The following is a 13,152-nucleotide window of genomic DNA, read 5'->3' as shown; positions in this document are numbered from 1 at the left end:
AGACATGATGAACCTCTGGTTTTGTCTAAAGAACATAAGAACATTGATCAATTGGGTAAAAATTCACATTAATTATCAGATGAATTGTTTCTATGATGCCAAAAACCAAATTTAATTGAATTTCTGATTGAATTGATTGTGACAGTGTAGACAGTTAAGCCTGTATAATAAAATTAAAGTTTAAAAAGCAGTCCTCATGAAAAAAAAAAGGAATAGGCTTAATGAAGATGAAATGAAAAGATGTAGAGACTTGACTCCCAGACCTTGATAACAAGATCAGAATAATTTAAGATTCTATTATTAAGAAGCGAGCAAAACATACAAGGGCCAGAGGCATTCCACGATGTATAAAAAACCAAGTCTCCACAGGGCACTGTGAAATGGAGCTTCAGTTATACAGCTTTTTTATAGGGCCCAGAGCATTCAGGCTTTGGAAACAATCAAATCCAGGTAATAGAAGATCAAAATTACAAACATGAGAAGGGCTCCAAGATGTGGGCAGAATTTTTGGTGCTGTATTAACTAAATTGGTTGAGTATATGTATTAATTATCCAATCAAAAAATCAAGAAATATTTACTAAGTACTTATTTTCTATGAAGTATTGAATATTTGGTAGGTAGCTTTCAACTCCAGAGAATACACATCTTAGGAAAGACAATTCCCCATTAGTTTGGGCTGCAAGTGCTAAAACAGCAAAGAAAACACATTTAAAAAAAACAAGTTTTTTTTTAGAGCTAAGCCACCAAATCTTGGGGTATCTATTCAGGAAAAGTGAAAGTGAAAGTTAAGTCGCTGAGTCGTGTCCGACTCTTTGTGACCCCATGGACTGGTGGGCTACAGCCCACCAGGCTCCTCTGTCCATGGGATTCTCCAGGCAAGAATACTGGAGTGGGTTGCCATTTCCTTCTCCAGGGGATCTTCCCAATCCAGGGATCGAACCCAGGTCTCCCGCATTGCAGGCAGATGCTTTAACCTCTCAGCCACCAGGGAAGCGGGTTAATTAACGACTTCATCTTTTCAAATTCTAATTCTCATATCGATGCTATCTCAGAAAGTCCATGAGATTGCATGTCTCAAATAGTAGGTCCACTCTCTGCCCAGTATTCCTTCTTTTCAGCCAGTGTTAACTGTCCCCACAAGGCAGCAGGCACTAGGCTAGATGCTCAAACATGTGCTGCCAAACCCACAGGGCACCACGGTACACGGAGGTTCAGCAACTGCCTGGCAAATGTGCACAACGGCAGACTTTCCCAGCGTGGTCTCAATAAGCTTTTTGCTAACTTTCACTATGATGACTTCACGAAGGGCAAGAAATAGTCCTTCTTGGAAAAGTACTTAATAACAATCCCTTACTTGGGTCACGTTTTTAAGTATCTTAGTTTTATTCATCTAACCACAGAATCCAGTTTTTCCTTGACAGTTTCGAATGTTGGCTGCCAAACACAGTATCTTTTCCTAATTCCTACTATATCTGACACTGACGTTTTTCAACAAGAGACCACAAAATGCCTGGATCCATTTTAAACACAACAACTTTTGTAAATTCCCCCTGTTGGGTCAGTGGACTGCAGTACTTTTCCCTGCTGGAATTGTATCAAACACAATTCAGACAGGAAGGCTGCTACCTGCCCTAGTAATCAAAGGACAGCGGTGTGTGATGGTGATCTGAGTAAGGGCTAGAGTGGAGAAGGGACAAGAGCTAGAACTGGGCAACCACACCAAAACTTCGTGCGTGTTATGAATCTCCCTCTTGTTTTAATTACTTATTGGTACAGGTCTCTGGCTCATATTTTCACCGGCAACAACTATTCAGCTATTCTCCCTTTCTTTCCAATCAATGGCTCTGGTTCCCAATTTCAGCATAAAAGGGGCAAACAGACCTTCCTTTCATTGACCGCATTCTGTTAAATATCCTTCCCTTCTCTTCAAACAGGCATGATGCTTGTATTTTAGCTTACGGGAGTTAGGATGAATACTGAACAAGCACAGTTAAAATCAAGGGTTTAAAAATACCTCCAGCTAGATAAATCTAGGGCTTCCCTGGTGGCTCAGACAGTGTAAAGCATCTGCCTGCAATGCAGGAGACCTGGGTTTGATCCCTGGGTTGGCAAGATCTCCCAGAGAAGGGAATGGCAACCCACTACACTATTCTTGCCTGGAGAATCCCATGGACAGGGAAGCCCGGCAGGCTATATAGTCCATGGGATGGCAAAGAGTTGGACACAATTGAGCAACTTCTTAGGCACAAGGCTGAGATCAGAAACCATTCTGAGGTAATAACGGGCAATTATTTTATTTGTAAAGAATTCATCACCTTGTGAAACCAGAGCAGATGATGCTCTGCTGTCATGACTGACAGATTGCTGAGAGGCAAACTGTGGACCACTGGTAATACATCACCGATCACCTGAAGGACAGCAACATCCCGCAGCAGGACTCCAGATGGATGTGTGACCCCACCCTAAAGGTGAGAGCCCCCTTCCAGCAGACCACACCAAACTAAATTTCTGGACACTCTGAGGGCCTCTTCTGTCTAAAGAGTGGAGAAGGCAGCGCAGAACTGAGGAGCTGGTTTTGTGTCGTGTTGACATTTCAGTTAGCTCTCCCCTCTTACCTCCCTAACACTTCAGTGAGAGATGGTTTTCAGCAGCAAATTCATCCCCTGTGTGTAGTGACTTAATTTCCTGGGTCCTACGTTTTATAATCAGAACTGTCACACCCCTGCAAAGTGTTGGGCTACTACGAGTTGTAAATCTCAAGATAAGCCACCTGCTTCTGCCCAGAAATAAGAGATCTCCACGTATTCCTGAGTTCTCACTCACTCATTTATTCCACAGACACTTGTTGGTTCCTAAGGATGTGCCAGCTACCACACAGGTATTGGAGCAGTGGTTAGACCGGCTCATGGAGGTATAATCTATTCCAAGGTCCATGAAGGTTAGGGGTTCCTTTCACTTTGTAGGAAAAGAATGCCCGCCAATTTCACTAGCTGTTCTAGAGTTCCCTCTCAACTGTTCCACAACTGAACTCACCATCCTGATACAGGAAAAGGGGAAATAGAGGCATCACAGCCTCAACTGCACCATAAAAAGAGGTCTGATGTTCACCGACTAGTGGTCAGTGTTTGCGTCAAGTTTCCAGCCTTGGAGGGTAGAAATGCATTCAGAGAAGCCGGCTGCAAGCAGGATAGTGTGTGTGTTCAGTGTACAAGGGAGCACAAGACTATTCCTGCTAGATGTCCTGGGGAGAGTTCCTTGGAGGTGTTGTCATTTAAATTCAGTCTGGAAGAAGAGCTTTATTTTGTCAGGAGGAGCATTCTTTCCAGGACTGAGTAAGCAAAGGCACACAGAGGAGGGCCTCCTGGGGCACGTTCAGAACAACAAGTGGCCTGGTCCTTCTAAGAAAATAAATGCTACAGTAGCTAGAAATAAAACGCGAGTTCACACAGCTACTGGAATGGCTGCTCAGCCACAGAGATTCAGTTTATGAAGGTTTAAAACACAAGTTGAAAAAAATATTTACAAGTATGATGTGGGAGTAGGCATAAGGAATTTAAGGGAACAGCGCTTGTGTGTGTCACTTACTGCCTAGGGGCTGAGTCCAACCGTACCTGAAGGGTCCAGAACTGGTAAAATCATTTCATATTGAAAACCTTGCAGCTGATGCCTTCTGAGTCTGTCCTGTTTCCAGAAGAGATTCCAGAAAAATCCTTCTTGGTCTTGGCTTTCCCCAACTTTTGGGTATCATGTGATGAGATTCCCTTATGATGGTCACTAAACTATTGTCTAAATTAGTAACAGCCCGTAGGCCTCAAATTGTAAACAATTTTATTATGATGATGTAAGCGCTGGCTTGAATTCTGAATACGTACATCTGGCTAATCAGGAAGTAGTAGAGAGAACCAGCTGGTTTTGTGTGGTTGCGACTGATTAGCACACGGCTAGCCGCAAAGGGAAGCATGGGGCCTGCTTTCCCAGCTGGCGCAGCAGGATCAGCCTCTCTGGCCAAGTGGACACTAAGGAATCCTCTGGCATTTACCAGGGGAAGTGCAGCCACCTTCTCCCAAGAAAGAGGTTAAGCGTGCTCCCTTCCCTATTGCTTCCAGCTAGGGACCTTCCTCCTTCTTACCACTCTACCACTGCCCAAGGAGAGTGAGAGGCAGCAATAAATAAGGTGTAAGTGAATGAACATGTGTGCTTTTTTTCTGTTGGGCACAATCAAAATGCAAAGAGCCTGAGACAGGCTGGAACCTGAGTGAGAGCCTGGGGCCATCTCCAAGATGCCTGCGCTGTGGCTGCCTCTAGCTCGGCACATGGAGTCCTTGACTTCTAGGTCTAGTGTGTGAGATCTGTCTTTGAGAGCACAGAGGCCTGAAATAGGGAGGAGGACATTCACTAATGCAGTAAACATCTATTATGCTCACTCCTGTAAGCATACCTTTCTAATAAACATATTTCTTTCACCAGAAATATGCTTTTCTCTCATCTAAATATACCCATTCTTCGGTCACTCAATATTTATTAAGGACTGATGCTAAGCCCTGAAAACATCAAGAAGGCACAGTACCTGCTCTCAAGGTCCTTCTAGGTTTCAAATTTTGTGCTGACTCCAATCAGTTGTTAACGTAACAAGACAGTGAAGATTTGGAAATCTCATTCAGGATGAATAATAATAATACTGTGTGTTAAGACACTGATTAGCAATGTCTGCCACAAGTGGAGGAGGAGGCAGAAACGGCACACAAACCATGTATCTGTCATCTCTGGGTATAGCTTAATTTCTACCTCCTTAAAAAAAAGCATTCACCTCCAATTCCCAGTCTCCAATGATACCACTCTTCTGCATCTTACAATTTAGCACTAGACTATATCGCAAGACATTAAGTTCATCATGCATATCAGTCTTCCTGCCACAAATAAAATATAAATCTACATTCCATAATGCAACAAACTTGGCACAAAGAAAATACTCAAAAGAAAAAAATGCTTGTTCAGTTGACACAGGAATAGATGCACAATCCTACTGCTAACTCTTCTCATTTTCTTCAGGGCTTCCATACATGGCAACTTTGTTTTCTTGGGATCATTTACATGATATCACAGAAAGAGATCGTACTGGAAATAAGTAAAGGCTTTAACGTTCCAGTACTTCGAGCAAAGGTTCTCCTGGATCCCGGAGGGGATTTTTAGGACTGTAGGAAAAAGTTGCTGTGAGTTTTGAGTACCACAGCTGCATCAAATCTAGAAGGCTAGTATCACACCAGCTTGTTCAGAGGATGGCTCTAAATGCTGATAAAGGTGAGCAACCGCAAGACACTCTTTTTTGATAAGTGGCTTTATGGCTTAATCATAATTTTTTTCTTCTTCTAATAAATAATGGAAAATAATTTGCTGTGGAAGCTAACATTACATTCACTTCAACTTCCTAGCTCTTTAGAAGAATGGAAGGATAAAAATTACTTCTAGTCCATGAAAACTAAACAAGATTAAGTCATTAAGGATGAATTTTTTAAAAGTCCAACTTAACAGATATTAGCATGTATGGACCAAATATTTACTGAGCTTCTAACATATATTTAATATTTCATTAAACACTGCATATGAAGTTTTTAAACTTTCTGGGAGTCTATAATCTAGCTGGTCAGTGAAAGAAATGCATGTGATCCAACCAACAAATAATGCAGGACAGTATAATCTAGTATCACACCAGGCTAATACCATGTCATTGCTACTAATAACTGAATTGATATTTAGAATTTAGTTGAGTGCCATGCTAATGTTTAAATCCCAAACCATTAGCGCTGCTAATACTGTCATGCACTAACAGATCAATTTCAGGATCACTGCTGTTTTTTAACCCACTGAGATGAGAGATTCTTGAAGCTGTCCATAGGTGCAAAACATGTCCAGAAATACTCATTTCAGATAGATTTAGATCCAAGAAATAGGATTTTTAGGAACTATAATTTCTACAGATGTAGACTGAGACTTATGGTTAATTTTCCAATATAAAGCAAAGGAGTGGTTTAAAGCCAGAATATTTAAAATATATCTTGATCAACTAAGATGATACAGTCCAGCTACATCCATTACATTTTCCTCTGGTATATTCAAATTGGATTCACTAGTAAGATTTCCTTATTGCTAGTCTTTTTCCTGTATAACAAAGGAATTATTCAGATAATTCAGGCAAATCCCTTCCACTCCTGCCTCAGTCCAGCAACATTTTGAATAAACCAAGATGAATCAGGCAAAATCAAGTTATTTTGTGTTAAGCATAACTATTCAGATAATTATCCTAACCCTCCATTTCACTTTGGTTGTGAGGATAAGGTCCTAAAAGACTTATCAGCCAGAAACAGCACTTAAAAACATATGTGCAAGAGCAGGGAAGCTCCTCGTCAGTCTAGTGTAAGTGAACACAATGTATAAAACTCATCATCTGGAGGTTATTCATTTGGATTAGTAAAGTGTTCATACTTCAGAAGTGTATTTTCCTATTTTAAAGTATTCATCTTAGACTGTGTGCGCGCTCAGTCACATCTGACTCTTTGCGACACCATGAACTCCAGACAGTCAGGTTGCTCTGTCCATGGAATTTTTCAGGCAAGAATACTGGAGTGGGTTGCCATTTCCTACTCCAGGGGATCTTCCTGACTCAAGGATTGAACCCGTGTCTCCTGCATCTCCTGCATTGGCAGGCAGATTCTTTACCACTGCACCACCCGGGAAAATCATTCATCTTAGGGTTTAAAATAAAGAGAATTCTTTCAGTGTATTTATGAAGATTTGATTTACACGCCAGTTTATAAGAATTGCATCAGTTTAAAATAGAACAAACAAAAAAATAGAATGATATTTTAAATACCTGTTTATTCCAAGATTTCTGCTCAGATACCTTCCTCTGCCTGACTTATCTATTTAGCTCAAGAGGAAGAGGGACTGGGGCTAAACCCAGGTAGACCATCCCTACTGTCCCAATTCCCCAAACAATTCCCAATTCTCTCCTCACAATGCACTAGAAGCACTGGTAAAAGAGAAGACAGTACCATCTAAAATTACTCTCCTAGGTACTTTTCAGCATCCCCACAATCAAAAAATCCCTGAGTAACTTGTAAATTTACATTCCAAAATCCAACGGCACAACTACCAACAGTACCTCATCCCTTTGCAATCTTTTTCTTTAAACAAGAAAACCTTATGTTACTGAAGAGATTATTGAAAGAGTCTCCTTGTAAGTTCATGAATGCCACTTCACAGACTGTACAGAAAGCAAAGCTCTATGAACGGTACAATGGAGTCAACTCATCATTTTGAAAAGCTCAGCATCAGACTTAGAGAGAATCTAAAATTGTTCCAATTCCTAGGTCTCTGTTAAAACATAATGAGCCCAAGCTTTTGCCACTGTGAATCCATGGCACATTCATACTAGGAGGCAAGTTTACAGCACAAAGGGTAGTCATGTTGAAAATCAGGACTAAACTTTGACACTGAATTAAATAATTTATTTTTTCAAACTATTCAGTAAGACCATCTGCTTATTTTTGAAATATTTTCTTCTCGGTGATGTATCTGAAGCAAGTACCTTTAAAATAAAACAACTAAGTAAATCCCAAGGACCAATATTAAATATAATCTTAGAAATTAAACAAAAAGTCAAATATAAATTAAAGAAATGCTGAAGATTTCTGCAGACTCACAGTATCTTGTTAATTGCAAAGACATGGGGGGGGGTGGTGCTAGAAAAGTTATGCTTACTAGAAAACTGAAAAAGCTGGGGGATGTTATTAAAAAGAACACTCTAGAAAACTAAGATAAGGCAAACCACACTCAAAATTAAAACTTGTAACAGTACTCCTAAAATGCACAACCACAGATGCACTGTTGCCTATGTAAATGATGCCCCCTGGAGCTGTGCCCAAAGGGTCCCCTATACGGAATACAATGTGATTAGCGCCTCATAGATTAACAACGCAGTTGTATTTTTTGATAATGCAAAAAGTTATCATTGTGAAACATCATTTTAGGGTATGTCAAATGTCTAAATATTGAACCATTCTGTTTTGGATCCTGGAGTCTACTAGTTAATTTCTTACTCTGAAATGAGTTGATTATAAATTTATATTTGGAATAAGCCCTTTACTAAACAGGTCAATAACACTGAAATTAGCTTTTTAGTGTTTTAAAATATGGAAATCCATGTTTCTATACAAATGGAAAGATACGTTTCACAGAAAAGATACAAAAGTTTATATATTTTCTAGAGGTGACCAGGTGTTAAGTCTACTGCTTCCCTAGTGATAAGTCTTTAAGTAAGCCTGTTACACAGGTCAGCAAAGTAATTCCTGTTTTAATCAAGGAAAGAAAATAACTTTATTTTTCCAAAAAGGAGAAAAGGAGGTATACGACACCTCTATTATCAGTTTTAAAAAAAAGACAATCTAAATTTATTTTTTTTTACATTAGTATGTGAAAAGACTGAAGAGCTCAGACCTCCCGGAATAAGAAAATTGCTAGAAAGTTACTTGGAATCACCCACAGACAATAACTGTCAGTGGTTTCATTTCAGGCAATGGGCTTGTGCCAAAAGGGACTGACATCTTGATGAAAGGATCACCAAAAAGTTGTAAGAATTTTTCCATGACTAAAAATCCTTCCAAGAGCAACAAACTGACTTCTCATTCTGCCACCATAAATAGACGACAACTATAAGAAATTGACAACATGTAACAATAATTCGAATTTGCTCTTCTGCATGCGAATCGTTCCAACTTTCATTCTTGGCTTTGGCATACATGCTTACTCCGCTCACTACTATGGAAACATGATATTTATTTTTTGAGCTTGATCTATAGGACTAATTTTGGCAGAATCAGTGGTCAGACTGATGTTTAACCAAACTGGTCACCTGACATTACAACACACATGAATCTTCATACCCTTTTTACCCCAGGGTGAGGTTCTGGGATAAAGAGCCACAGGCCAAAGTGACGTGGCCAATCACAGTAAAAGATAAAGGAATAAACAAAAATATTTTGCAGTGGGTTATTTTATTACCATCCTAGAACGCTGTGACAATGGATAGTTAGGAATTTAATATCTACTTAGGAACCATTTGCACAAAACCTACTGATTAATTTTTTGTTTATCCCTTTTGCCTTCTACCTTAAGTTCCTTAATTTGGTCATTATCAACCTATGCCCAAGCAAGATCTATTTTATTTGATGCTTTGACACCCACCTGTTGAAATGACAAGTGAGGCATACACAAAAAATAAAGAGCTTACTTATTAACAGAATTCAAACAGAATTCATTTAACTGCTTCTGACTCACTTTTCTCCTTGGAAGCTTATACTTGGATTGCTCTCAAAAAAAACATCAAGTATATCAGATTCAATTTTGATTCATTAAATTCCTCCCTCCTTTAAAAGAAAAAACGAAAACTAAATTTGGAAACCACACACTCAAAGTGGCAAAGAAGTGTTTTAAAGAGCATAAACATCTGCAGTAGGACATGCTGTACTTAACTAAAAAGTTTCATGACATTTCTGTTCTTTTTTTCAGTTCAACTTCATTTCCAGAGAGGAAATTTTTCAAAAAAGATTAAAACATGTATTCAACTGTTTTTAATGTGTATTTCATCTATTTCTTTAATCCATCATCGAACACTAAGCTGCCTCCTCTGTGGATCATAATGCTTGTCAGAAATAGTTACACCTTCATTTAGAGGATAACACGCTTATCTGCTAAATCTGAGCAGATGTCTCTCATCAATGAAGTTATAAATCAACAACAATAAAACGGTAATTATATTTGGGAGACAATAGCGTGCATTAACATAAAAGTCCATGCTCTACACATATACCACTTTAGCATACACTATAGCTGTTGGATTAGCTGGACACAGACTCCTACTCTTGGGATAAGTTCTGGCTCTCTCTACTAGAAGACCCATTGCTTTGTTTGAGCCCCATTGCTGCCACCTCTTCCACGCATGTCACAATTTATCACCCTTCTTAAAGAACAGGACAGTTTCTGTTGTTCAAGTTAAAAATTTTTCACTTCTGAAAGGAATTTCAGTTTTCTATTCAAAATGATTGAAAATCAAAAGATCTTATTCCAAATTCATCACATCCAATTAATATAAATTGCTGTACTGCAGAAGCTCGCCAGGCTGGATAGGAACCTCTGAAAGGTCATATCGGGTAGAAACAATGAAGGGTTCAGGGGAGATGAAGGTGGGTGGTTGATATTTAAAAGGAATAAAGACTAGTAAGAAGCAACTGAGAATCTCCTCTGATGACCAATTCTTACCATTTTGAGAATCCTTAACAGTCTTGGCCTTGCACCCTCCCTCTCTTCAGTCCAAGGAGACCAACCAACCTGCAAAATATGTTTAAATACAGTAGACAAATTGCCTTACCATAGGTCAGCAAATGAGAAATGGTTGTTTAGAGGTTACAGACAAATAATCATTTTCTGTGGTTAAGCTCAGTTACATGCAAATTATTGTAACCACTGGGGCTTCTGAAAGAGCTTTTCAATCGGTCTGCAGGCTTAAATAGGGGACAAAGGAATCCCTGGTACCTGGCTTTGCAGAGTCCTGGGCTATTCTTAGTGTTGGGTTCATCTTTAAATTGCAGGAGTTCAAAAGGTTTAATAACTTAAAAGTAGAACCAAGTGATAAAAATAGATTGTTTTCTGGCCGCTCTTTGTTCCCAGACATACTACTGGCAGTATATTTGCAATCAAGACAGCAGAATAGGAATCAGCCTTCCACCGTGTAGTGTAATGCCTCAGAGTGGATATTTTTGGAAATGGCACTGCATTACATAACCTTCCGTGTTTAAAAAAAAAAAAAAACTACACTAAGGGGGGAAAGTCAGGAATATACACCATTATGCCCTTCTCCCTAAACCAAATAAACATTAATATACGTGCTGCGGTGATTTTCCTCTCAACCCTCGTGTCAGAATACAGTTCTTTTGTTAGCATAAGTTATGACAAAAATTAAGATGAATGGAGAAGCAAAGTTCTCTAACAGGGTATTATAAGCTCTTCGAGTTTTCCTATAATGGTATTACAGACACACAGAAATGCAAATCAGATTATTATCATCATCAAGCAAAAAGCAGTCACTTATTTTTAAGCCATCCCTCCCCCAAAGTTCAGCTGCTTTATAAGAAAATGCAGAAAAAAAGTGTTGCAAGATCGAATGCCTGAAAAGACCCTTGGAGGCGCAGCAGCTTTGAAAGAGTAATAAACACTAAGGATGGAGGAACACAAATCCACTTTATAAAAGGGGAGGGGGGTGTGCATGCACCAGAGTGCATTTAATGCAAAGAAACAAAACAGTTCCTAACAATGCTTTATTAGCAAGAAGAACAAAAATTAATCACACCGACAAGCGAAAAACCCCACCCCTTCCCAACAGATTTCTCCCTCTTAACTTGTGCATTAGGAAAAAAAAAAAACACCCAAGTCAAATGCCAGCCTTAATGCAGCGGGACCAAAATGCCAGAATTTCTCTAAGTACAGGCTTCCGTTCTTTAAAATTTAGAGGGAAGAAGCATGAACTCTGCAGGGTTGGAGTACAGCAAAGAGCAACGGCAAGAAATCGACACAAAAGAGAAAGCAGCGCTCCCGGCCGGGGATGGGAATGGCATATACTTACAGACAAAAGCCCCGTTCCCTGTTCACTCTCTCCTCTCTACACCTGAAACACAAATGTGGATGAAAAAGGGTATCATGCTAGAAAGACAACTGGGGAGGGGGTGGGGGAGGGGGCGGGGGGAGGGAAAGGGGTGGAGGAAAAGGAGGGAGGAGGGGGAAGGGAAACAAAACCCAAACCGGCTTCACTTCCAAGAAGTGCAGCCTTGGAAGAAGGAGGAGGGGGAAGGTCTCCCTGCCTCGCGCGCTCTCTCCAAGAGTGTGTGTCTCTCTCTCTAAGAGTCAGTTTCTCTCTCTCTCTCTCTCTGCTGCTAGTGTGCTAGTGAACAATGAGCTAATTCTGATGGGCTGGCGCCGCGCCAGCACCCCAGCCTCGCTGCCACTGTGCGGCCGCGGCGGAGCCAGACTGCTTACTCGGCAGGAATCGGCGACTCGGGGCCCGGTCGGCAGGCTGCCAACGCGCGCGCGCCCCGGCCCCCCGCACCCCGGGAACCCCGAGCGCCGCGCCGCCCCCCGCGCCTGCCGGCCCGGGGACAAAGGGGCCCGCGGCTCCGCGCGCCGCCCCGGCCCCGCCCCCGGAGCGCGGCGCGCACACACCCGGCCCGGCCTCTCCCGCCCCTGGCGGGCTTCTCCGCCTCGACGTGCGGTTGCTTTTCAGACAAATAAGGAGGCGGAGGAGGCGGTTTGGGGGCGCGCCAGGCGTGAAGGCGGCCAGGGCGCTGCACAGCCCGGCGGCTGGCCAGGGCCCCGGGGAGAGGCGGCGCGGCCCGTACTGTAATAATAAACCTGCAGCAGAGGGCATCTGAGGGAAAGAGGACGGCGACCGGCGGCAGCCGCCTTCCCTTTTATGTGCCTGTCCGGAGCGGAGCAGAAAATGGGGCCCGCGGCGGCGCGGAGCCGCACACACAAAGAGCCGCCTTGCCCGCGTTTGCGCACGGCCCGGGCCGGCCCCGCCGGGGACGCGCGCCCCGCTCCCGGCAGCGAGGGAGCCCGCCGCCCGAGCACCCCCGTGGCCCTGTGGCTGCGCGCGCACACACACGGGCACGCACACACACACACACGCGTGCGTGCACGGTCACACGCGTGCACAGACAGCTAGAGGCTGAGATCTGGTGTGATCAGCACAAGACACCCTCCCCAAATGCTCCCTTCTCCCAGAAGGATTTAGTAGGTTCCCACTCTCAGCCCCACTGAAATCGTACTCTTGAAAACTGGAGATTGCATTTTAAAAGAGGTTCTTTGCATTTCTGATTTTTTTAAAAAACCTTATGTTTCTTACTTAAAATATGACTGTCTTTTTTACAGTAATTTAAAAGCTCAGATTTTTGCTACAAATTCGAACAAACTGATTTTGTTGCCAACCAAACAGGATATAACTTTATGGTAATTGTCACATGTTAGAGGTCAGTACTATTTCCTAATTCAATTGCTTTGCCAAGAAAAAAGATATGAAGGATCATAATGTCTTCTAAATTTGCCAT

At 41.8% G+C, this 13,152-nt stretch overlaps 1 protein-coding gene across 3 annotated transcripts in view; it reads right to left on the bottom strand.

Moving 5' to 3' along the window:
• The window catches only part of LOC122442948 (neuronal regeneration related protein), a 33,312-nt gene extending 21,116 nt beyond the window's left edge, over positions 1 to 12,196 (bottom strand). Inside the window, exons 1-3 of one of the 3 annotated variants that reach the window (XM_043470627.1) lie at positions 12,086 to 12,196; positions 11,676 to 11,717; positions 10,316 to 10,384 (exon numbers count right to left, since the gene is read on the bottom strand). In XM_043470627.1, coding sequence (XP_043326562.1) covers positions 10,316 to 10,318 — 3 coding nt within the window. In that variant the 5' untranslated portion in view covers positions 10,319 to 10,384; positions 11,676 to 11,717; positions 12,086 to 12,196. Of the gene's footprint in view, positions 1 to 10,315; positions 10,385 to 11,675; positions 11,829 to 11,851; positions 11,871 to 12,085 lie in introns of those variants that run through there. The other 2 variants (XM_043470628.1, XM_043470625.1) reach the window with 2 other exon arrangements.
• Between the last annotated feature and the right edge of the window lie 956 nt (positions 12,197 to 13,152).

This window comes from Cervus canadensis, chromosome 6 (assembly GCF_019320065.1).
Source record: "Cervus canadensis isolate Bull #8, Minnesota chromosome 6, ASM1932006v1, whole genome shotgun sequence".
NCBI classification, from domain to species: domain Eukaryota; kingdom Metazoa; phylum Chordata; class Mammalia; order Artiodactyla; family Cervidae; genus Cervus; species Cervus canadensis.
The sequence above is the reverse complement of the archived record's forward strand: the minus strand, read 5'-3'. Positions and strand labels throughout refer to the sequence as shown.